This window comes from Panulirus ornatus, chromosome 19 (assembly GCF_036320965.1).
Source record: "Panulirus ornatus isolate Po-2019 chromosome 19, ASM3632096v1, whole genome shotgun sequence".
Lineage (NCBI taxonomy): Eukaryota > Metazoa > Arthropoda > Malacostraca > Decapoda > Palinuridae > Panulirus > Panulirus ornatus.
Genome location: NC_092242.1, coordinates 19,406,086 through 19,430,885, shown reverse-complemented (window position 1 = coordinate 19,430,885; position 24,800 = coordinate 19,406,086). Strand labels below are relative to the sequence as shown.

At 40.7% G+C, this 24,800-nt stretch overlaps 1 protein-coding gene across 1 annotated transcript in view; it reads left to right on the top strand.

The window, feature by feature from the left end:
- thoc5 (THO complex 5) overlaps positions 1-24,800 on the top strand; it is a 91,581-nt gene that overhangs the window by 5,244 nt on the left and 61,537 nt on the right. The window contains 5 exon segments of the mRNA XM_071673722.1: positions 355-540; positions 13,070-13,177; positions 17,029-17,175; positions 20,798-20,884; positions 20,886-20,925. Of these exon segments, the coding sequence (XP_071529823.1) occupies positions 355-540; positions 13,070-13,177; positions 17,029-17,175; positions 20,798-20,884; positions 20,886-20,925 (568 nt within the window).

Genomic DNA, 24,800 nt, shown 5'->3' with positions numbered 1-24,800 from the left:
GGGGAATCTCAGAAAGATTCTTGGTGCCTGGTTGTGGACAGGGGCCTTAGTTTAGGTTCATTATACATAATAGCTATTTATTGGCTGTGAGTGAATGAAACCATTTTCTTTGTTCTTGGTGTTGCTACATATATGCTCCTGTTAGATGTACTCAGGCACTTCCCATCATGTCTCAAGTGTTAGTGATGTAACAGCAACACTTGAAAAATTTCAATGTAGTATATGTCACTTGTTTTTTTAGTAAGTTTCCATAACCAGAAAAGTAGAGGTAGGGATGTAGAAGAAATTATATAGGCAAAATTGTGAAACAGGAATTTTTGTTGTGCTAATTTCTTTTACATTATTCTTCTTAAGACTGATACTGTGGAAGACCCACATGAGCAACGTTTGGCTCGTCTGCATTGGGAACTAGAACAGCGCCGTGATCAGACGCAACTGTTTGACAAACTCACTCAGGAGAAAGAAGCTGTAGCAGAAACTATAAATGAACAAGAACGTAAACTTGCCTCATTAGCTCCAAGAATTAATTCAATTCTAGAAGTAAGTATGAAAGATTCAAATTGGCATTTGGCAGATTAATTGTGATGTTAAGATTTTTGATGTAATGTATATTTGTCTTTGATATTCATCTTTCATGTAAGCTGGTATCTACATAATCTTCCTCAGAGCTGCAGTCATTTTCTGCCTTCACATGCATAAGTCTTATTTTCAGTAGTGTCATTGAGATATTTTTTGTCAGGATTATCTAGCAAATAATTAAGCATTCTTTATACTTTAAGAAAGTAGGTATAGTAGATCATGGATTTACAAATATCTTTGTGGCTCACTGAAATTATATATGCTCGTTTATTAGCATTTGCCTTAGAACACAGCTGAACTTAAATAGTAATAGCAAAAATAAATGCAGACATTTATTGAATGATTTTATGATTCTCTAGCAAGTGAATAAGCATTCTCTTATTTTGAGAAAGTAGGTGGTAGTTGGTAGGCAGCCAATGACCAGGGAGGCATATTACTAATACTACCCACCTGGGTATCATGAGGGTTAGTATGGTTGTGTAGTGAGCCACAGTGGTTGTCAGGTTGCACTCCTCTGACCCAGGTAGCTATCTTTTCTTTCTGCCTCATCCACATCTGGACTAGGGGCATTCTGTCCACAAACACACAATATCTCTCTCCGTGTCACACATAGCACTTGACAACACTTAACTCACACAGCTCTTTCTTCGTAACTCCAGATTTTCCTGTTGTGAGCTGTATGTGCTAGCACTGCCTTTTGGTGAAATGGTAGGAGCAGTAAATAAAAGTAACAGGTAGGAACATTTAGGTAGGAGCTTTAGGTAGAAATATCAGGTAGAAGTAGTTGGTAGGAACATTAGGCAGGAGCATTGGATAGATTTAGTTGGTAGGAACATTAGGTAGGAGTCCCTGCAAACACTGTGCTAGAGTTGCCCTTTGCCTATGGCCTATTGAGGGTGAGGCACTAAAGGCTTAGAAGTGGAACTGGAGTTCACTAGTTATGGAGACTCTATTGCTGTGGCCACCCCCTAGAGGGAGTTCCAGAAGGGAACGGGCATCAGAGATATAGATAGATAGGTACAATAAATCTTGGATATATGAGTATTTGTGTGGTTTAGTGAAACTTTATATACTCATGTATATGAAGTAGCCTTAGAACACAGCTGAATGTATTTATATCTAAGTGATAGAAACAAAAATGATGGAGACACTTTTCAACCAAAGTTCCTTCAGCATTTTTGAAATTATCTAGAACATATGATGTTATTGTTGCCAATAGTATCGTATTTTGTCATTAAATGTTACAAGTATGTAAGGGAATTCTTTGATTAGCTGATGATAAGTGACTGTGGTATTCAAGAAAAACAATGTCAAAATAACAACATTAAGAAGCCTTTGTAAAAAGAATCTTGTTCAGAAAGAACATGCTTTAACCAGTGGGTAAATGACATAAGTAAAATTACTGAGGTTTAGCTCCCAAAGAAGCATTAGAAACTAATAAAACAAACAAATAAGGGTGTTTCTGTGTAACGAGATTGTGAACCTTGCAATTGTAGATTATATATGTATTATGCTATTTTTGTCATGCCTTCATCGTAATGTAATATCATTTGAATTCTGTATATTTGGTATTGATATCACAGGAAACTGTGACATGGGAGAATGGATTAAAATTTGTGTTGTATGGGGAGGGAGTTTTACACTCATGTTGCTTTGTATTAACCTTTTATATAAGTGAGAGGGTCAGGGAAAATAATTTGGTAAACAGGGAAGAGGTCGTAAAAGCTTTGCGGAAGATGAAAGCCGGCAAGGCAGCTGGTTTGGATGGTATTGCAGTGGAATTTATTAAAAAGGGGTTGACTGTGTTGTTGACTGGTTGGTAAGGTTATTTAATGTATGTATGACTCATGGTGAGGTGCCTGAGGATTGGTGGAATGCATGCATAGTGCCATTGTACAAAGTCAAAGGGGATAAAAGTGAGTGCTCAAATTACAGAGGTATAAGTTTGTTGATTGAGAGGGTGAAGGCATGTACAGAGCATCAGATTGGGGAAGAGCAGTGTGGTTTCAGAAGTGGTAGAGGATGTGTGGATCAGGTGTTTGCTTTGAAGAATGTATGTGAGAAATGCTTAGAAAAGCAAATGGATTTGTATGTAGCATTTATGGATCTGGAGAAGGCATATGATAGAGTTGATAGAGATGCTCTGTGGAAGGTATTAAGAATATATGGTGTGGGAGGCAAGTTGTTAGAAGCAGTGAAAAGTTTTTATCGAGGATGTAAGGCATGTGTATGTGTAGGAAGAGAGGAAAGTGATTGGTTCTCAGTGAATGTAGGTTTGCGGCAGGGGTGTGTGATGTCTCCATGGTTGTTTAATTTGTTTCTGGATGGGGTTGTTAGGGAGGTGAATGCAAGAGTTTTTGAAAGAGGGGCAAGTATGAAGTCTGTTGGGGATGAGAGAGCTTGGGAAGTGAGTCAGTTGTTGTTCGCTGATGATACAGCGCTGGTGGCTGATTCATGTGAGAAACTGCAGAAGCTGGTGACTGAGTTTGGTAAAGTGTGTGAAAGAAGAAAGTTAAGAGTAAATGTGAATAAGAGCAAGGTTATTAGGTACAGTAGGGTTGAGGGTCAAGTCAATTGGGAGGTAAGTTTGAATGGAGAAAAACTGGAGGAAGTGAAGTGTTTTAGATATCTGGGAGTGGATCTGGCAGCGGATGGAACCATGGAAGCGGAAGTGGATCATAGAGTGGGGGAGGGGGCGAAAATTCTGGGAGCCTTGAAGAATGTGTGGAAGTCAAGAACATTATCTCGGAAAGCAAAAATGGGTATGTTTGAAGGAATAGTGGTTCCAACAATGTTGTATGGTTGCGAGGCGTGGGCTATGGATAGAGTTGTGCGCAGGAGGATGGATGTGCTGGAAATGAGATGTTTGAGGACAATGTGTGGTGTGAGGTGGTTTGATCGAGTAAGTAACGTAAGCTTACGGTAAGAGAGATGTGTGGAAATAAAAAGAGCGTGGTTGAGAGAGCAGAAGAGGGTGTTTTGAAATGGTTTGGGCACATGGAGAGAATGAGTGAGGAAAGATTGACCAAGAGGATATATGTGTCGGAGGTGGAGGGAACGAGGAGAAGAGGGAGACCAAATTGGAGGTGGAAAGATGGAGTGAAAAAGATTTTGTGTGATTGGGGCCTGAACATGCAGGAGGGTGAAAGGAGGGCAAGGAATAGAGTGAATTGGAGCGATGTGGTATACCGGGGTTGACGTGCTGTCAGTGGATTGAATCAAGGCATGTGAAGCGTCTGGGGTAAACCATGGAAAGCTGTGTAGGTATGTATATTTGCATGTGTGGACGTATGTATATACATGTGTATGGGGGTGGGTTGGGCCATTTCCTTCGTCTGTTTCCTTGCGCTACCTCGCAAATGCGGGAGACAGCAAAAAAAAAAAAAAGTTTGTTGAGTATTTCTGGGAAATTATATGGGAGGGTATTGATTGAGAGGGTGAAGGCATATACAGAGCATCAGATTGGGGAAGAGTAGTGTGGTTTCAGAAGTGGTAGAGGATGTGTGGATCAGGTGTTTGCTTTGAAGAATGTATATGAGAAATACTTAGAAAAGTAAATGGATTTGTATGTAGCATTTATGGATCTGGAGAAGGCATATGATAGAGTTGATAGAGAAGCTCTGTGGAAGGTAGTAAGAATATATGGTGTGGGAGGCAAGTTGTTAGAAGCAGTGAAAAGTTTTTATTTAGGATGTAAGGCATGTGTACGTGTAGGAAGAGAGGAAAGTGATTGGTTCTCAGTGAATGTAGGTTTACGGCAGGGGTGTGTGATGTCTCCATGGTTGTTTAATTTGTCTATGGATGGGGTTGTTAGGGAGGTGAATGCAAGAGTTTTGGAAAAGGGGGCAAGTATGCAGTCTGTTGTGAATGAGAGAGCTTGGGAAGTGAGTCAGTTTGTGTTTGCTGATGATACAGCGCTGGTGGCTGGTTCGTGTGAGAAACTGCAGAAGCTGGTGACTAAGTTTGGTAAAGTGTGTAAAAGAAGAAAGCTGAGAGTAAATGTGAATAAGAGCAAGGTTATTAGGTACAGTAAGGTTGAGGGACAAGTCAATTTGGAGATAAGTTTGAATGGAGAAAAACTGGAGGAAGTGAAGTGTTTTAGATATCTGGGAGTGGATTTGGCAGTGGATGGAACCATGGAAGCGGAAGTGAATCATAGGGTGGGGGAGGGGGCGAAAGTTCTGGGAGCATTGAAGAATGTGTGGAAGTCAAGAACATTATCTCGGAAAGCAAAAATGGGTATGTTTGAAGGAATAGAGGTTCCAACAATGTTATATGGTTGCGAGGCGTGGGCTACGGATAGAGTTGTGCAGAGGAGGGTGGATGTGCTGGAAAAGAGAAGTTTGAGGACAATATGTAGTGTGAAGTGGTTTGATTGAGTAAGTAATAATAGGGTAAGAGAAATGGGTGGTAATAAAAAGAGTGTGGTTGAGAGAGCAGAAGAGGGTGTTTTGAATTGGTTTGGTCACATGGAGAGAATGAGTGAGGAAAGATTGACCAAGAGGATATATCTGTCAGAGGTGGGGGGAATGAGGAGAAGTGGTAGACTAAATTGGAGGTGGAAAGATGGAGTGAAAAAGATTTTGAGTGATCGGGGCCTGAACATGCCAGAGGATGAAAGGCGTGCAAGTATGGGTATGTTTGAAGGAATAGAGGTTCCATCAATGTTATATGGTTGCAAGGCATGGGCTATGGATAGAGTTGTGCAGAGGAGAGTGGATGTGCTGGAAAAGAGAAGCTTGAGGACAATATGTAGTGTGAAGTGGTTTGATTGATTAAGTAATAATAGGGTAAGAGAGATGGGTGGTAATAAAAAGAGTGTGGTTGAGAGAGCATAAGAGGGTGTTTTGAAATGGTTTGGTCACATGGAGAGAATGAGTGAGGAAAGATTGACCAAGAGGATATATCTGTCAGAGGTGGGGGGAACGAGGAGAAGTGGTAGACTAAATTGGAGGTGGAAAGATGGAGTGAAAAAGATTTTGAGTGATCGGGGCCTGAACATGCAGGAGGGTGAAAGGCGTGCAAGGAATAGAGTGAATTGGAACAATGTGGTATACCGGGGTCGACGTGCTGTCATTGGATTGAACCAGGGCATGTGAAGTGTCTGGGGTTAACCATGGAAAGTCCTGTGGTGCCTGGATGTGCAAAGGGAGCTGTGGTTTCGGTGCATTATTACATGACAGCTAGAGACTGAGTGTAAACGAAAGTGGCCTTTGTTGTCTTTTCCTAGCGCCACCTCATGTACATTTGGGGGGAGGGGGTTGTTTTTTCATGTGTGGTGGGGTGGTGATGGGAATAAATAAGGCATACAGTATGAATTATGTACATGTGTATATATGTATATGACTGTGTGTGTATATATATTTATACGTTGAGATGTATAAGTATGTATATTTGCGTGTGTGGACGTGTATGTATATACATGTGTATGTTGGTGGGTTGGGCCATTCTTTTGTCTGTTTCCTTGCGCTACCTCGCTAACGCAGGAGACAGCGACAAAGCAAAATAAATGAATAAATAGATAAATAAAACAGGAGTGGTGGGAGTATGTGATAGAGTGTAAGAAAATAAACTCTAGGTTGATATGGGTAAAACTGCAAAGTTGATGGAGAGAGATGGGTGATTATTGTTGCATGTGCACCTGGGCATGAGAAGAAAGATCATGAGAGGCAAGTGTTTTGGGAGCAGCTGAATGAGTGTGTTGGTAGTTTTGATGCGCGAGACCGGGTTATAGTGATGGGTGATTTGAATGCAAAGGTGACTAATGTGGCAGTTGAGGGAATAATTGGTGTACATGGGGTGTTCAGTGTTGTAAATGGAAATGGTAAAGAGCTTGTAGATTTATGTGCTGAAAAAGGACTGGTGATTGGGAATACCTGGTTTAGAAAGAGCGATATACATAAGTATACATATGTAAGTAGGAGAGATGGCCAGAGAGCATTATTGGATTACGTGTTAATTGATTAGGTGCGCGAAAGAGAGATTTTTGGATGTTAATGTGCTGAGAGGTGCAACTGGAGGGATGTTGGATCATTATCTTGTGAAGGCGAAGGTGAAGATTTGTAGAGGTTTTCAGAAAAGAAGAGAGAATGTATGGGTGAAAAGAGTGGTGAGAGTAAGTGAGCTTGGGAAGGAGACTTGTGTGAGGAAGTACCAGGAGAGACTGAGTACAGAATGGAAAAAGGTGAGAAAAAAGGAGGTAAGGGGAGTGGGGGAGGAATGGGATGTATTTAGGGAAGCAGTGATGGCTTGCGCAAAAGATGCTTGTGGCATGAGAAGCGTGGGAGGTGGGCAGATTAGAAAGGGTAGTGAGTGGTAGGATGAAGAAGTAAGATTATTAGTGAAAGAGAAGAGAGAGGCATTTGGATGAGTTTTGCAGGGAAAAAATGCAAATGAGTGGGAGATGTGTAAAAGAAAGAGGCAGGAGATCAAGAGAAAGGTGCAAGAGGTGAAAAAGATGGCAAATGAGAGTTGGGGCGAGAGAGTATCATTAAATTTTAGGGCGAATAAAAAAATGTTTTGGAAGGAGGTAATTAAAGTGTGTAAGACAAGGGAACAGATGGGAACTTCAGTGAAGGGCGCTAATGGGGAGGTGATAACAAGTAGTGGTGATGTGAGAAGGAGATGGAGTGAGTATTTTGAAGGTTTGTTGAATGTGTTTGATGATAGAGTGGCAGATATAGGGTGTTTTGGTCAAGGTGGTGTGCAAAGTGAGAGGGTTAGGGAAAATGATGTGGTAAACAGAGAAGAGGTAGTAAAAGCTTTGCGGAAGATGAAAGCCGGCAAGGCAGCAGGTTTGGATGGTATTGCAGTGGAATTTATTAAAAAAGGGGGTGACTGTATTATTGACTGGTTGGTAAGGTTATTTAATGTATGTATGATTCATGGTGAGGTGCCTCAGGATTGGTGGAATGCGTGCATAGTGCCATTGTACAAAGGCAAAGGGGATAAGAGTGAGTGCTCAAATTGCAGAGGTATAAGTTTGTTGAGTATTCCTGGTAAATTATATGGGAGGGTGTTGATTGAGAGGGTGAAGGCATGTACAGAGCATCAGATTGGGGAAGAGCAGTGTGGTTTCAGAAGTGGTAGAGGATGTGTGGATCAGGTGTTTGCTTTGAAGAATGTATGTGAGAAATACTAAGAAAAGTAAATGGACTTGTATGTAGCATTTATGGATCTGGAGAAGGCATATGATAGAGCTGATAGAGATGCTCTGTGGAAGGTATTAAGAATATATGGTGTGGGAGGCAAGTTGTTAGAAACAGTGAAAAGTTTTTATTTAGGATGTATGCATGTGTATGTGTAGGAAGAGAGGAAAGTGATTGGTTCTCAGTGAATGTAGGTTTGCGGCAGGGGTGTGTGATGTCTCCATGGTTGTTTAATTTGTTTATGGATGGGGTTGTTAGGGAGGTGAATGCAAGAGTTTTGGAAAGAGGGGCAAGTATGCAATCCATTGTGGATGAGAAAGCTTGGGAAGTGAGTCAGTTGTTGTTCGCTGATGATACGGCACTGGTGGCTGACTCATGTGAGAAACTGCAGAACTGGTGACTGAGTTTGGTAAAGTGTGTGAAAGAAGAAAGCTGAAAGTAAATGTGAATAAGAGCAAGGTCATTAGGTACAGTAGGGTTGGGGGTCAAGTCAGTTGGGAGGTAAGTTTGAATGGAGAAAAACTGGAGGAAGTGAAGTGTTTTAGATATCTGGGAGTGGATTTGGCAGTGGTTGGAACCATGGAAGCGGAAGTGAATCATAGGGTGGGGGAGGGGGTGAAAATTCTGGGAGCATTGAAGAATGTGTAGAAGTCGAGAACATTATCTCAGAAAGCACAAATGGGTGTGTGTGAAGGAATAGTGGTTCCAACATCGTTATATGGTTGCGAGGTGGGGCTATGGATAGAGTTGTGCGGAGGAGGGTGGATGTGCTGGAAATGAGATGCTTGAGGACAGTATGTGGTGTGAGGTGGTTTGATCGAGTAAGTAATGTACGGGTAAGAGAGATGTGTGGAAATAAAAAGAGTGTGGTTGAGAGAGCAGAAGAGGGTGTTTTGAAATGGTTTGGTCACATGGAGAGAATGAGTGAGGAAAGATTGACCAAGAGGGTTTATGTGTCAGAGGTGGAGGGAACGAGGAGAAGTGGTAGACCAAATTGGAGGTGGAAAGATGGAGTGAAAAAGATTTTAAGTGATCGAGACTTGAACATGCAGGAGTGTGAAAGGTGTGCAAGGAATAGAGTGAATTGGAACGATGTGGCATTCCGGGGTCGACGTGCTGTCAATGGATTGAACCAGGGCATGTGAAGCGTGTGGGGTAAACCATGGAAAGTTCTGTGGTGCCTAGATGTGGAAAGGGAGCTGTGATTTCGGTGCATTATTACATGACAGCTAGAGACTGAGTGTGAACGAATGTGGCCTTTGTTGTCTTTTCCTAGTGCTACCTCGCGCACGTGAGGGGGGAGGGGGTTGTTATATCATGTGTGGCGGGGTGGCGATGGGAATGAATAAAGGCAGACAGTATGAATTATGTACATGTGTATATATGTATATGTCTGTGTTGTATATATATGTATTCGTTGAGATGTATATGTATGTATATTTGCGTGTGTGGACATGTATGTATATGAATGTGTATGTGGGTGGGTTGGGCCATTCTTTTGTCTGTTTCCTTGCGCTACCTCACTAACGCAGGAGACAGCTACAAAGCAAAATGAATAATGAATATGTATATATACTCTAACTTTGTGGAAGATGAAAGCCGGCAAGGCAGCAGGTTTGGATGGTATTGCAGTGGAATTTATTAAAAAAGGGGGTGACTGTATTGTTGACTGGTTGGTAAGGTTATTTAATATATGTATGATTAATAATGAGGTGCCTGAGAATTGGCGGAATGCTTGCATAGTGCCATTGTACATAGGCAAAGGGGATAAGAGTGAGTGCTCAAATTACAGAGGTATAAGTTTGTTGAGTATTCCTGGTAAATTATATGGAAGGGTACTGATTGAGAGGGTGAAGGCATGTACAGAGCATCAGATCGGGGAAGAGCAGTGTGGTTTCAGAAGTGGTAGAGGATGTGTGGATCAGATGTTTGCTTTGAAAAATGTATGTGAGAAATACTTAGAAAAGCAAATGGATTTGTATGTAGCATTTATGGATCTGGAGAAGGCATATGGTAGAGTTGATAGAGATGCTCTGTGGAAGGTATTAAGAATATATGGTGTGGGAGGCAAGTTGTTAGAAGCAGTGAAAAGTTTTTATTGAGGATGTAAGGCATGTGTATGTGTAGGAAGAGAGGAAAGTGATTGGTTCTCAGTGAATGTAGGTTTGCGGCAGGGGTGTGTGATGTCTCCATGGTTGTTTAATTTGTTTTGGATGGGGTTGTTAGGGAGGTGAATGCAAGAGTTTTGGAAAGAGGGGCAAGTATGCAATCCATTGTGGATGAGAAAGCTTGGGAAGTGAGTCAGTTGTTGTTCGCTGATGATACAGCGCTGGTGGCTGATTCATGTGAGAAACTGCAGAAGCTGGTGACTGAGTTTGGTAAAGTGTGTGAAAGAAGAAAGCTGAGAGTGAATGTGAATAAGAGCAAGGTTATTAGGTACAGTAGGGTTGAGGGTCAAGTCAATTGGGAGGTAAGTTTGAATGGAGAAAAACGTGGAGGAAGTAAAGTGTTTTAGATATCTGGGAGTGGACCTGGCAGTGGATGGAACCATGGAAGCAGAAGTGAATCATAGGGTGGGGGAGGGGGCGAAAATTCTGGGAGCATTGAAGAATATGTGGAAGTCGAGAACATTATCTCGGAAAGCTAAAATGGGTGTGTTTGAAGGAATAGTGGTTCCAACAATGTTGTATGGTTGTGAGGCATGGGCTATGGATGGAGTTGTGCGGAGGAGGGTGGATGTGCTGGAAATGAGATGTTTGAGGACAATATGTGGTGTGAGGTGGTTTGATCGAGTAAGTAATGTACGGGTAAGAGAGATGTGTGGAAATAAAAAGAGCGTGGTTGAGAGAGCAGAAGAGGGTGTTTTGAAATGGTTTGGTCAAATGGAGAGAATGAGTGAGGAAAGATTGACCAAGAGGATATATGTGTCAGAGGTGGAGGGAACGAGGAGAAGTGGGAGACCAAATTGGAGGTGGAAAGATGGAGTGAAAAAGATTTTGTGTGATCGAGGCCTGAACTTGCAGGAGGGTGAAAGGCGTGCAAGGAATAGAGTCAATTGGAACGATGTGGTATTCTGGGGTCGATGTGCTGTCAATGGATTGAACCAGGGCATGTGAAGCATCTGGGGTAAACCATGGAAAGTTCTGTGGTGCCTGGATGTGGAAAGGGAGCTGTGGTTTCGGTGCATTATTACATGACAGCTAGAGACTGAGTGTGAACAAATGGGGCCTTTGTTGTCTTTTCTTAGCGCTACCTCACACACATGAGGGGGGAGGGGGTTGTTATTCCATGTGTGGCGGGTTGGCGATGGGAATCAATAAAGGCAGACAGTATGAATTATGTACATGTGTATATATGTATATGTCTGTGTGTTTATATATATGTGTACATTGAGATGTAAAGCAATGTATATTTGCATGTGTGGAAATGTATGTATATACATGTGTATGTGGGTGGGTTGGGCCATTCTTTCGCCTGTTTCCTTGCGCTACCTCGCTAACGCGGGAGACAGCGACAAAGCAAAAGAAATGATAAATAACTCTGACTTTTACTTACACACACACACACACACACACACACACACACACACACACACACACCATACGCACACACACACACACCATACGCACACACACACACACCATACGCACACACATGCACGCACGCATGTATGCACACACATTTCCATCTTTTGGGTCTACCCTATATGACATAGGTTTCTTCCTTCAAGAGAATAATTTTTCAGAGTTCTTATTCTTCACTGAAGGTTATTAGTTTTGCCTTGAAGCTAGTCATGAAAGTTTTTATCTCTAACCTTCGTGCTTTATGTGGGTATTCGTATATCTTGCCTGACACTGTAGGGGAGAGAAATGTGAGTTTTAAATTTTGAAAAACATTTTTTGTCTTAGGCAGTGTCCAGCAGGTAATTTTTTTCCTTTTCTCATCCTGCCTGGCCTTTCTTACTTTTTGGATAACAATTTTTTGACCAGCTTGGGTTGGTGCCCACTAACTGTAAATTGTAAGCTCTTAGTAAGTGGTAGGGGATGGGTAGATGATGTAGTCTTGTGGTAGTTGCTGATTTGCCAAAGGTGGACATGTTTGATGAGGAAGCTGTTGCAAACTCATTAAGGGTGAGTTGAAGGCTGGTGCCTGCTAAATGTACTCTGAGGATAGAAAAAAAATCCTGACATGTATATTTTCAGGAAATATATCTCATGCTTGTGGGACACCACCTCAGATTAAAAGTTTTTCAGTTTTCTGAACTTGTATATTTTTCTATTTCTTTATTCAGGACTATGTTCTATAGTCTTCATCCATCTCTCATCACTATTCTGTGGTAGATTCAACTTCTAAACTTTTTTGCTGTCTTCATCCAGATTCTTAGATTTACATTTCTTGTTTTCCTCATCCAGATTTTTTCAATTTACATTACATGATACTCTATCTTTCCACAACTTGCCTCCATGGCATCCTTTTATAGTGCCTCCTTAGACAGCATCCACATTACATTGCCTTCACTTGATACCGTTTTAAATCCTCTTGGCTACTCATTGAACTTCCCCTGGAAGGTAAGGTTTACACTTTCATTCCTGTATGTATTTATATACTTTCTCACTCCGAAGGAGTCTATTCTTTCCATGCTCCTATATGGAATGCAGCCTTGAAGTTGCAGGAGCTCCAGAAAAGGGATCCTGGGGATGTATATTAGTATTAACAGCATGCAGTAATGTTAATCATTCTGATCATTTGAATTTGCAACTAGTAATCTTAAGGTGGCACACTTGTATTTAAACATCTCATGAAAGCATTCATCCTTCATCAACATTTCATCATCTTTATTTATAACTTTCTTGTTTCTTCTTGCTGGTATAATCTCACAGCCTCTTCATTTTACTCAAAGGTCCCACTACCTCTCAACCATGTCTCTTAAAAGTCTATCATGTCTGATTTTGTCTCTCAAGGTGTATGCTACTTCCAGCTTCTTATATTTATCATTATTCCTCTCCTTCCATTCACCCATATGAACTTGCATCTCTTTTCCAATGTAGTTGCAGGCATGATGGTCTCATCTGAGGCCACATGCACCTTTTTTGGAAATACTTGTAGAACTGAGGTATCCCGCTTCACTCCTACAAGCTGACAAAAGGGCAGGGATGCTCAGTTCCCTAAGGTAGTCTTGCTTTAGGACAACAATTTTGTATTTTGGGCTTAGAATGTTTTGCAAAAGCTGTGGATCATTTTTTATTCTGATTATGAAATTGAACATGCATTATTCTGTTTTATACCTGCTATAATCTACAATAATTTCTTTTTAAGCTTCATTTTGCTACAAATTCCCTCAGGCAACTCGTCCTCTTCAAGATGCCTTGGACTTGCCCATAGATGCTAAGAGGGAGCAACAGAGAATAGTGCAGCTATTACCTAGTCCTCTCTACACACTCTGGGTTCAGGTTAGTAGAGCAAGGAGCTGCTTCAGGTTGAGAATGATGAAATGAAAATTATCATTTGATTGTCACTAATTTTTTATGAGCAGTGAAAATATCACTTTGTTTTCTTGTTCTCAGCTTTTCTTGTTACTATGCAAGTTGCTTTTGTATTTTCAGTCACTCAGGTAAAATTTTTGTAGACTTTTGTATAGTTTTTGTGATTAAGCCAACATCTCAGCTCGCAGTGGGCTAATGTTTAGGATAATCTCTTTCAAGTCAAAACTATCATAAATTTAGTTGTTGAAACCCATATGAATGGGGGTTATGTTCTTGAGCATAAATTTTCCCAATCTAGTCCGTATGGATGGACTACACCTGAAGCAGCTTAGCTTACCATTTATGTACCGTATTCTGTGATGACTCAGTTTAGATGGTATTTATTTATTTATTATGCTTTGTTGCTGTCTCCCACGTTAGCGAGGTAGCGCAAGGAAACAGATGAAAGAATGGCCCAACCCACCCACATACACATGTTTATATATACACATCCACACGCACAAATATACATACCTATACAGCTCAACATATACGTATATATACACACAGACATAATACATATATACAAATGTACATAATTCATACTGTCTGCCTTTATTCATTCCCATCGCCACCTCGCCACACATGAAATAACAACCCCCTCCCCCCCTCACGTGTGCGAGGTAGCGCTAGAAAAAGACAACAAAGGCCCCATTCGTTCACACTCAGTCTTAAGCTGTCATGTAATAATGCACCGAAACCACAGCTCCCTTTCCACATCTAGGCCCCACAGAACTTTCCATGGTTTACCCCAGACACTTCACATGCCCTGGTTCAATCCAATGACAGCACGTCGACCCTGGTATACCACATCGTTCCAATTCACTCTATTCCTTGCACGCCTTTCACCCTCCTGCATGTTCAGGCCTCGATCACTCAAAATCTTTTTCACTCCATCTTTCCACCTCCAATTTGGTCTCCCACTTCTCCTCGTTCCCTCCATCTCTGACACATATATCCTCTTTGTCAATCTTTCCTCACTCATTCTCTCCATGTGACCAAACCATTTCAAAACACCCTCTTCTGCTCTCTCAACCACACTCTTTTTATTACCACACATCTCTCTTACCCTATTATTACTTACTCGATCAAACCACCTCACACCGCATATTGTCCTCAAACATCTCATTTCCAGCACATCCACCCTCTTGTGCACAATTCTATCCATAGCCCATGCCTCGCAACCATACAACATTGTTGGAACCACTATTCCTTCAAACATACCCATTTTTGCTTTCCGAGATAATGTTCTCGACTTCCACACATTCTTCAAGGCTCCCAGAATTTTTGCCCCCTCCCCCACCCTATGATTCACTTCCACTTCCATGGTTCCATCCGCTGCCAGATCCACTCCCAGATATCTAAAACACTTCACTTCCTCCAGTTTTTCTCTATTCAAACTTACCTCCCAATTGACTTGACCCTCAGCCCTACTGTACCTAATAACCTTGCTCTTATTCACATTTCCTCTCAACTTTCTTTTTTCACACACTTTACTAAACTCCGTCACCAGCTTCTGCAGTTTCTCACATGAATCAGCCACCAGCGCTGTATCATCAGTGAAAAACAACTTACTCATTTTCCAAGCTCTCATCCACAACAGACTGCATACTTGCCCCTCTTTCCAAAACTCTTGCATTCACCTCCCTAACAACCCCATCCATAAACAAATTAAACAACCATGGAGACATCACACACCCCTGCCGCAAACCTACATTCACTGAGAACCAATCACTTTCCTCTCTTCCTACATGTACACATGCCTTACATCCTTGATAAAAACTTTTCACTGCTTTTAACAACTTGCCTCCCACACCATATATTCTTAATCCCTTCCGCAGAGCATCTCTATCAACTCTTATCATATGCCTTCTCCAGATCCATAAATGCTACATACAAATCCATTTGCTTTTCTAAGTATTTCTCACATACATTCTTCAAAGCAAACACCTGATCCACACATCCTCTACCACTTCTGAAACCACACTGCTCTTCCCCAATCTGATGCTCTATATATACCTTCACCTTCTCAATCAATACCTCCCATATAATGACCACAAATGAAAAATAATTGCATTTAATAAAGAAATGCCAACCATTGATCCACATTTAGAAAAAGGTTTACCTCAGCTGCACACTTCAGTAACCATATCCACATGTACAAAATTTATACACACTGTTGGCTCAATAGGCATTAGGTGACTCTCCTCTCAACTCAGTCTTCTATTTTTTATGTTAAAGGCTCCAGTCGGGGACAAAAGTCAACGTCAAAGTGGGGCCCGAACTGAAATATAGAGAATTTTGAAAGGGAAAAAGAAAAGACAAGGGAAAGTATTTATGAATATTGGAGGAAGTGAAAAACCAGTCTTTTGAAATGTCCTGGGTCATAGTTATTGGGAAAGACATGAGAAGGTATAGTGTTCCAAAACTTTGATGTGTAAGGGAGAAACAGTTATCAAAACAGCCCATCTTTAAGTTGCTGATGGCCATACAGTAATCATGTGATGCAGTAGCTTTGCCGAGTTTTGCATGATCTAGCTGGTGGTGGGGGCACAAAAGCAGGTAGCTCTCAGGAACAAAAACTAAAGTAATACATATAGAAGAGGGAAAGTGAACCAATGTTGCGGCGTAAGGAGTCAGGTTTGGAAGTTAGCCTGGGACAGTTTATATGTTGGGCTGCTTTCAACTTTGTCAAGTAAGGATGCAGAGCTAGAACCACCCCAGATGTGAGAACAGTACTCCATACAAGGTTTAGTCAGTCCTGTGTGTCTATCTATATATGTCTCTGATGCCTGTTCCAACTGGAACTCCATGGTGTTGGCCACAGCAGTAGAGTGGCCATTACTGCTGAACTCCAGTGCCGCTTCTTTGCCATGTGTGCCTCACCTATAACAGAGGGCAGCTCTAGTGCCGGTTTTGCAGAGGTTCCTACCTTATGTTCCTTCTGACAACTTCTACCAAATGCTCCTACCTACTACTTCTGCTTGATGCTCCTGCCTAATGTTCCTGCCTGCTACTTCTGTTTGTAGTTCCTACTATTTTACCAAAAGGCAGGGCTTGCACATTATGCTCACTGCAGGAAAATCTACAATTGCAAAGAATAAGCTGTGTGAGTTAAGTGTTGTAAAGTGATATGCATGACAAGGAGAGATTGTGTGTTGTAGACAAAATGCCAGTAGTCCATGTGTGTGTGGGGTAGAAAGAAAAGACAGTTACCTGGGCTAGATGTGTGCAACTTGACAACCACTGAAGTGCTGGCTCACTATACAACTGTTAATAACCCTCCTGATATCCAGGCAGGTAGTACTGGTAATATACCTCCCTGGTCATTGGCTGCAACTCAGAATTCCACATTTGGCCATAATACTTCTTACAGGTGTTTTTGATATTTTCCAAATGGTATTCTTACTTATTCTTGTTTCACTTCTCTTCCAATAACTTTACTGCACTCCAGACAACACAAGTGTTTCATGGAACACCCTTTTAGTTTTTCTGTGGCATTATTGAAAACTTTAGATATTGGACTATGTCTATTTTTTCCATACACTCTTAGGTGTAATATTTGCACAGCTTTATTGAGCATGCATTTTTTCCTGGAATGCATTCCCCATAGATATTTTTTTAGCACAAAGATGAATCCCCTTTTGACCAAGTTTCTCCCATTAAATAAGTACAGGAGGGGTCCCCTAGGTCTGTCCAATAATATTCTTGACATAATGCAAAATGCTTATAGATTTTGACTTTTATTAATTAAATTGTTTGTATCATGATTTTCACAGGCATCTGCATATGGGGAAGCATTTGATCCCAGCATTAAGGTTGAAGTCTTTGGAGATGTTGATGCTGCCAAAAAACTCATCGCAAAAGAAGAAGATTCTCGAACTGAAAATTTGTCTGAATCAGATAATGACCAAGATCAACAGGAGGTTAGTGATTATAAATAGTCTTACAGTTTAACAATAATTGGCCATTTATGTGATGAGGTTCTAGCAATATTGGTTAAAGAATGTCACTTGAATAGCTGTAAACACACTTGGTTAAACTTGTAGCATCAGAAGATTTTAGTTTATTTCCCTTTATCGCGTTTACTTGCATTTACAAGTGTTACTTTCATATCCTCTTCATTCTCATTGCTTAAGCTCGCCATACAAAATGTATTAAGGTGAGCTCTGGGTATATTGTTTCCATTGTTTGAGAACAATACACTCTGATTTTACATAACCCTTGCCATTTTTCCCTTTTCTGAATATTACTTTCAGATTATAGATTTTGTGCCTTGAAATGTGATCAAATGTCTCATTTTTTGAGCCTTCATCTGCCATAAAAAGGGTTCACCTTCATTTGGATTAACATCTTGTGTTTGATTCCACCGCTTATCCATAGATGTCATTATCATTCTTCTGCCATAGTTGCAAGGATTGTCACATGTCTCAGTCATCCATATGTAATATAATAAAAGATTTTTTTAATATCTGATTGCCATTTCCCGCATTAGCAAGGAAGTGGTAGGAATAAATGAAGAAAGGCCACATCCGCTCACATCCATTCTCTAGCTGTTTCGTGTAATGCATCATAAAAGATGTACTGTATATTACACAAGCTCCCACTTTCTCCCCATTGATTGATAACAGCTAATGGATATTTAGCTTTAGAATAAAGATATTCTTTCCTTTTGTACTAGACTGCCATTTTTCATATACTAAGGTAGTGCTAGGAGCCAGGTAAGAACATCATCATTTACTTACATCCACTCTCTAGCTGTCATGTACAGTGCACCAAGACCAGTTCCCTCTATCCACAACAAACCCCTACAGACCTTTCTGTGGTTTTTCGTGACCACTTTATATCTCCTGGTTCAGCCCATTGCGAGCAAGTTGCACCCTTTAATTACATTGCTTACTGTAAAATTACTGCTTAAATTCCAGATAGTATTTTTTTCATGTGGTTTACTGTTTCCTCTGTATTCGGGTAGTGCCAGAAACACAGAGATTGGACTCATTTGTTGACATCCATTCTCTAGCTCTCATGTATAATGCATTGAAACCAGAGCCTTGTTCACAGCCATGCCCCACGGACTTTTCCATGATATCCTTTTGACCACTTTATACGCCCTGGTTCAGCCCATTTACAGCTTGTCACCCCCTTGTATACCACATTGTTCCATTTTGATGTATGCCATGCATATTTCTCATCCTTTTGTATGTTCTGGTACCAGTAACTCAGAGCCTCTTTCACTCCATCCTACCATCTCTCTCACAGTCTCCCTCTTCCCTCTTTTTCTCACCTCTTCAGACTAACATGTCTTCTTAGGCAGTCTCTCTTCATGCATCCTCAGTTTATGTCCAAGTCATTTCATCACATCCTGTTCACCTTTTTCAGTCATACTCAGTTTAGTACCACACTCTTATATTCATCCCTTACACTGCAATGTGTTCTGAATTATTTCATATCCAGGAAATCCACCCTCATCCATAACTTCTATACCACCAAACATTCTCAAACATTTCTCACTGCACCCAGGACTTTTGCTTCCTCACCTGCCCACTGATTCACTTCAGCTCCTAAAGTCTCATCTCCTGCCATGTCTACTCTCAAGTATCTGAAACACCAATTCTTCCAGGTTCTCTCCATTTATACTTAGGCTCAAACCAACTTCTATCCCTCCCTGCTACTTCTCATTACTTTAATTTCATCCACATTAATTCTTCTGGCCCCTGACTCTAGCTTCTGTTCTTTCTTACTCTACTCTGCCACCAGAGCTGTGTCATTTACACATAGTGACTGACTCACTTCTTAGGCCCCCCTCACTTCAGAAAACTGTAGTTCCACCCTTCTCCTCAAGATCCTTGCATTTACCTCCCTCACCAGCATGTCCATAAACAGAGTAAATTGTCTTGGTAATATCACATAGCCTTGATGCAGATCCCCCTTCACCTGGAACTACTCATCCTCCTCCCCTTCTATTTGTGCATATGCTTTCCCTTCTCAGTAAAAGCTCCTCACTGCTTGTAGCTTTCTCCACACACCAGATATAGCATGCTTCACAAGGAATCTCACTTTCTCCTGATTGATAAATTTCCACGTACGAACCCATTTCTTTCTCAAAGCTTTTTTCATAGAAATTCATCAAAGCAAACTCATAGTCCACATAACTTCTGTTACTCTCAATTTCACATTGGTCCTACCCAGTCTGATCTATGCAGAACACCACCCTGTCAATCACTGCTTTCCTATGCAGCTTACTAGGTATACTCAACAGACTTATACCATTGTAATTTGAGCATTTTCTTTTGTTCCCCTTGCATTTATGTAATGGCAACATACAGGCATTCCTCTAGTTCTCAGGCTCCTTACCTTGAGCCATACACGCATTGAAAGTTCTGACCAACAGTGAGAAACATTCTCACTCTTTATTGAATAGTTCAACTGCAATCCCATCAGCTCAGCTGCTTTCCCACACTTCATCTTGTATGAGGCTTTTACCACCTCGTCTCTGTACACCAAACCATTTGCCTTGACTTAGTTTACTGGTATACAGCCCCTGAATTTTCTCTCAGTAACTTGTTTCTTTTATGCATCTTCAAGAGGTGAAAATTTAGCACTGCAGGATAATAGTTCTTTTATGTTAAAGGGTAAATTCTCAAATTGCATGGTGTTTTAAGGTTTTGGCAGCTGATGCACCATGTCTCACTAAACTGCTGCTTGTAGAAGATTTTTCAGTGATTGTCATTATTTCCCTTCCTTTTATTTTTTTAGGCATGTGCTCTCTCATTTTATTTTGTATTCTTAGTACCTTAGAACCCCTCTGGGATTAAACCAGAAACAGGCTTATGTTCATCTTCCTTTTACGGACACCTGTTTCACATGCATGCATTGTGATAAACTATACAGCATACATTATTCCTTTCCATTCAGGTTTTGTAATTTTGTTTTGTTTCTTTTCTTAGAGCTCCGGGAACTTGTTAGTTCTTCAGCAGCGCTAGAAAGTAAATATCTTCATTAACAGCATCTCAGGATTTTTTTTTTGATTTCTGCAGGTTTAGAGAGACTGTTGCTTCAGTGATTTGTTATTCACATACTAGTTATTTTGATTTGTTTACTGAAAATCAATTTTTTTTTTCATACTTGAATCGCCATTTCCTGGGCAAGCATGGTGGTGCTAGGAACAGACAAAGAAAGGAGGCATGTGCTTACATCCATTCTCTAGCTGTTTTGTAATGCACAACCAGGCCCCACAGACCTTTTCATGGTTTACCCTGAACACTTCACATGCCCTGGTTCAGTCTATTGGCAGCACATTGATCCATATATACTACGTTGTTCCAATTCTTTCTGTTACTTGCATGCCCTTTACTGTTTTGCATATTTAGGCCCTGATCGCTCAAAATCCTTTTCGCTCCATCCTCCAATTTCCAGTTTGGTTTCCCCATTCTCCTAGTTCCCCCCACTTCTGACAAATATATCCTCTCAGTCAACTTTCCTCACTTGCTCTCTCCATAAGTTCAAACCAATTCAGCACAAATCTAATGTTTAAAATTTTTTCATAAGGAGAATCTGCCTCGCAAGAAACGCAGCCGAAAGTCCCAGAAATTGGATGCAGATGATATGGATGATGGTGTTAAGCAGATTTTAGGACTTGCATCCACTCTTTGTAAAGATTCATGTTAATGCAAAGGGTAAGACAGTCTTAGAGTTTTTATATATTAGTGATCACACAATAATGTTTGATCATATTTTTGTAATTTACATTCTTCAATTCCCATTTGTTCTTTTAATATCCTGAAGTATGTATTAGATTAGGGATTACTGGAAGGGTTTAAAGATACATCTGGCTATCTCTATCCATTATGGTGTTTCCCAGTGTGTAATGGGATTTCTCATGCAATTTCATTAATTAGTATTCTTGTCCTTGCACAGGCACAGCTTCAGACTAATTTTTGCTGATAATCCTGCATCACAATTTCTTTTTATTTTATTGTGTATTCTCACTCTTGGTTTTTCTCTTTTGTGTTTTGCTCTCATTTCACTCACACACACACTCTTTTTCTCTTAGTCATCTCTTTACATTTATCATCCCCACACATCCATACCATTTTTAGTACTCAACATTCACAAATTTACAAAATTTTCCTCATTTGTAATCTCAGTGTAGCATCCACACTCGAGTAATGTCCAGTCCTCATGCTTCACATCCCATTCTTAGAAAATTCATCACAGCTTACACTATTTTGTCATAATGTCTTACAAACACGTGTTTCACTTCTGTAGAATTATGCTTTTGAATGAGCTGAGAAACACAAACTCATTTTTTCACTTTACTTGATTTTGTGTAGAGTTCCTGTAACTTCCTAACTTACTGCTTACAAGTATTTTGGTATATATATTACACCTTGTTGAAGTGCTTGTAATATGTAAGGAGTGACTCACTCAACATTTGTCAGTACCCATAATCATTGCAAGTATGTTATCCATAAGGCAAAGTGTTCCTTTACTCAGGGGAAGTGCAATAACCTCAGCTTGTCATCCACTGATGGGTCTTTCTGGTCTTTAGCTAAGGGCATCACAAACGACTTCTGTTGCTCTGCCTTTCCCTCACTTTTCCATGCTGATGGTACTGTAGCTGTTTCTCCTGTAGACAAAGCAAATAAAACTCTCTTTTGGTTCCTGTTTCTCAAGTAACTCTACCTTTGATGACTCTAACATTCCTTTGCTCCCTGATGCTCCCCTTAATAGTCTTATGCCCCATCCTGTGATCTCTTTTGGAACTGTCTGAAAAGCACTCCTTTCTTTGGACACAGACAAGGCTTTTGGTCCTGAATGTATCCATCCCCATGTACTGAAAGGGGGTGCCTCTGAACAAGCACATGAGCTTGCTTATGTGTTCAGTTTTTTGTTTAGATACCAGAACTTTTCATCCTTCTTGGAAATATGTGTTGCTACATCCCATCCCTAAGAAGGGTGACTTTTTTACCCCTCTAACTGTTATCCTGTTGCTTTGACATCTACCAGTTCCAGTCTTTCAGTCCATCCTCAACTTCCATATCTTCAGACATCTTGAATCTCATAGTCTTCTCTCTGATCATGTATATGGCTTCTGTAGGATAAGATCCAATGGTGATATTTTTCCTATCTTGCTAATGTCTGGCCATCATACATGAAAGATTTTTGGGAATCCTGTATAGTTACCCCTGACATCCTAAGCTTTTGTCAGGATGTCGCATAGGGGTCTCATCTTGAAGCTCCCTCATTTAACTTCCCTCCCTCACTTTGCTCCCTCATATCTAGCCTCCTCTCTGTGCCATTTATCTCTGTAGTTATTGATGGATTAGCCTCTAACCCTTTCTCCAAAACAACAGCAGTGTCCCTTGAGGTTCTGCCATCTCTTACAGCTTTTTATTTTATATCAATGATTTTTTTCTCCCATAAATGACCAAATGCACTGATATGCTGACAGCTCAACACTATTCATCCACATCCTTCAGTTCTGTGCCTTCTTTCACTCAATCTGCTTCTCATTTTGACACAACTACCTCGATAAACTCAGACTTTGACAGAATGTCTCAGTGGGGTAGACAATTTTTCTGTCAAAAATCCCTCACAATCTTCCTCTTGCCTTTGCCAGTTTTGTGATTCCATCTCTTGATTCAGTGAACATACTTGGTATTACTGTAATATCCACTCTGTCTTGGAAACCACACATTTGGAAATAGCTGATTCTGCCTCTTGAGAAACTGGGAGTCCTGTTTTTATGTTGAAATTTCTTTTCTTTTCAACAGTTGCTCTGTTTATACAAAGGATTGATCCATCCTTGTATGGAGTACTGCTGTCACATCTGAGGTGGCTTTCACTCTGCATCTTTACTTAACAGAGTTGAGTTTATAAACTATCCCGGGCTTGCTTCAGAACTTAACTGGCTGACCCCATGCTGCACTGTTGGCTCACTTTCCCTCCTCTGTAGGTATTACTTTGGTTTTTGCTCCCAAGAGCTCTCTACTTGTGTGCTCCCACCACTAGGTAGACCAGATAGTGCTCGGCAAGCTACTGCATCACATGATTACTGTGTGGCAGTTGGCAAATGAAGGATGGTCCATTTTGATAACTGTTTCTTTCCGTGCACATTGAAGCTTTAGAAATCTCCTTCTTCTCATGTCTTTCCCAATATTAGCTATGAACTTGCACATTTTAAAACAGGTTTTTCACTTCCTCCAAAATTTGCAGATACTCTCCTTTGTCTTTTTCCCTTTCTTAATTCTGTGTATATTTCATAATTCTGTGTGTATTTCATTTAAGGCCTAATCTTGGTGTGGACTTTTGCCCCTGTTTGAAGCCTCCAACTTAAAAAAAGGTAGAATTCCCCTCTGCTTCCCCCACCTTAATGAGGTTGAACATTGACCTCATTTGTACAAATCATCATTAGATATGATACATTTTTACCAAAACCATAGTCTGTCATCTAAAGACAAGTTCCACAGCATACTCTGTGACTCACTAAACCAGTTCATGTGCCCTGGTTCAGCCCAGTAACAGTATTTTGTCTCTATATGTCACCTTACTCCATATCTTTTTATCCAGTGAATGCCTCGTCCCCTTCTGATTGTTTAGTTCACAGGCCTACGGTACTCCATTTCCTTGGTCACTTTCTCCCTTAATTTCCTTGGCTGTTGGTAAATAAATCCATAGTCTGTCATCTAAAGACAAGTTCCACAGCATACTCTGTGACTCACTAAACCGGTTCATGTGCCCTGGTTCAGCCCAGTAAGAGTATTTTGTCTCTATATGTCACCTTACTCCATATCTTTTTATCCAGTGAATGCCTCATCCCCTTCTGATTGTTTAGTTCACAGGCCTACTGTACTCCATTTCCTTGGTCACTTTCTCCCTTAATTTCCTTGGCTGTTGGTAAGTAAATCCTTTTTGTAAATCTTTCTTCGCTCATTCTCATCATAATCCCACACCATTTCATTACACCATGGTTAGCTTTCTCAGGCTATGCTCACTACCACACCTGTTTATCTAATCTATCTATATCCCTGATGCCTGTTCCCTTTTGGAACTCCATCAAAGGGATGGCCATGGCAAAAGAGTCTCCATAACTGGAGAACTTGTGCTGCTTCTTAGCTTTTTAGTGCCTCACCCTTGACAGGCCACTGTCAGAGGGCAACACTAGTGCAGTATTTCCAGAGCTTCTACTTAATGTTCCTAATGAGTACTTCTGCCTGATGTTCCAACCTGCTACTTCTACCTAATGCTGACACATTATTATTCCTACTTACTACTTCTACCTAACACTTCTGTTTAATGTTTCGACCTACTACTCCTATCTGTTGTTCTTACCATTTTACCAAAAGACAGGGCGAGCACATAGCACTTACCGCAGGAAAATCTATTTATGAAGAATGAGTTGTGTGATTTAAGTGTTTTCATATGTTATGTGTAACAAGGAGAGATTGTATGTTTGTAGACAGAATGCCAGTAGTTCATGTGTGGGTGAAGTGGAAAGAAAAGACAGCTACCTGGGTGTTATGATGTAGAAACACTTGGCTGCTGGTTT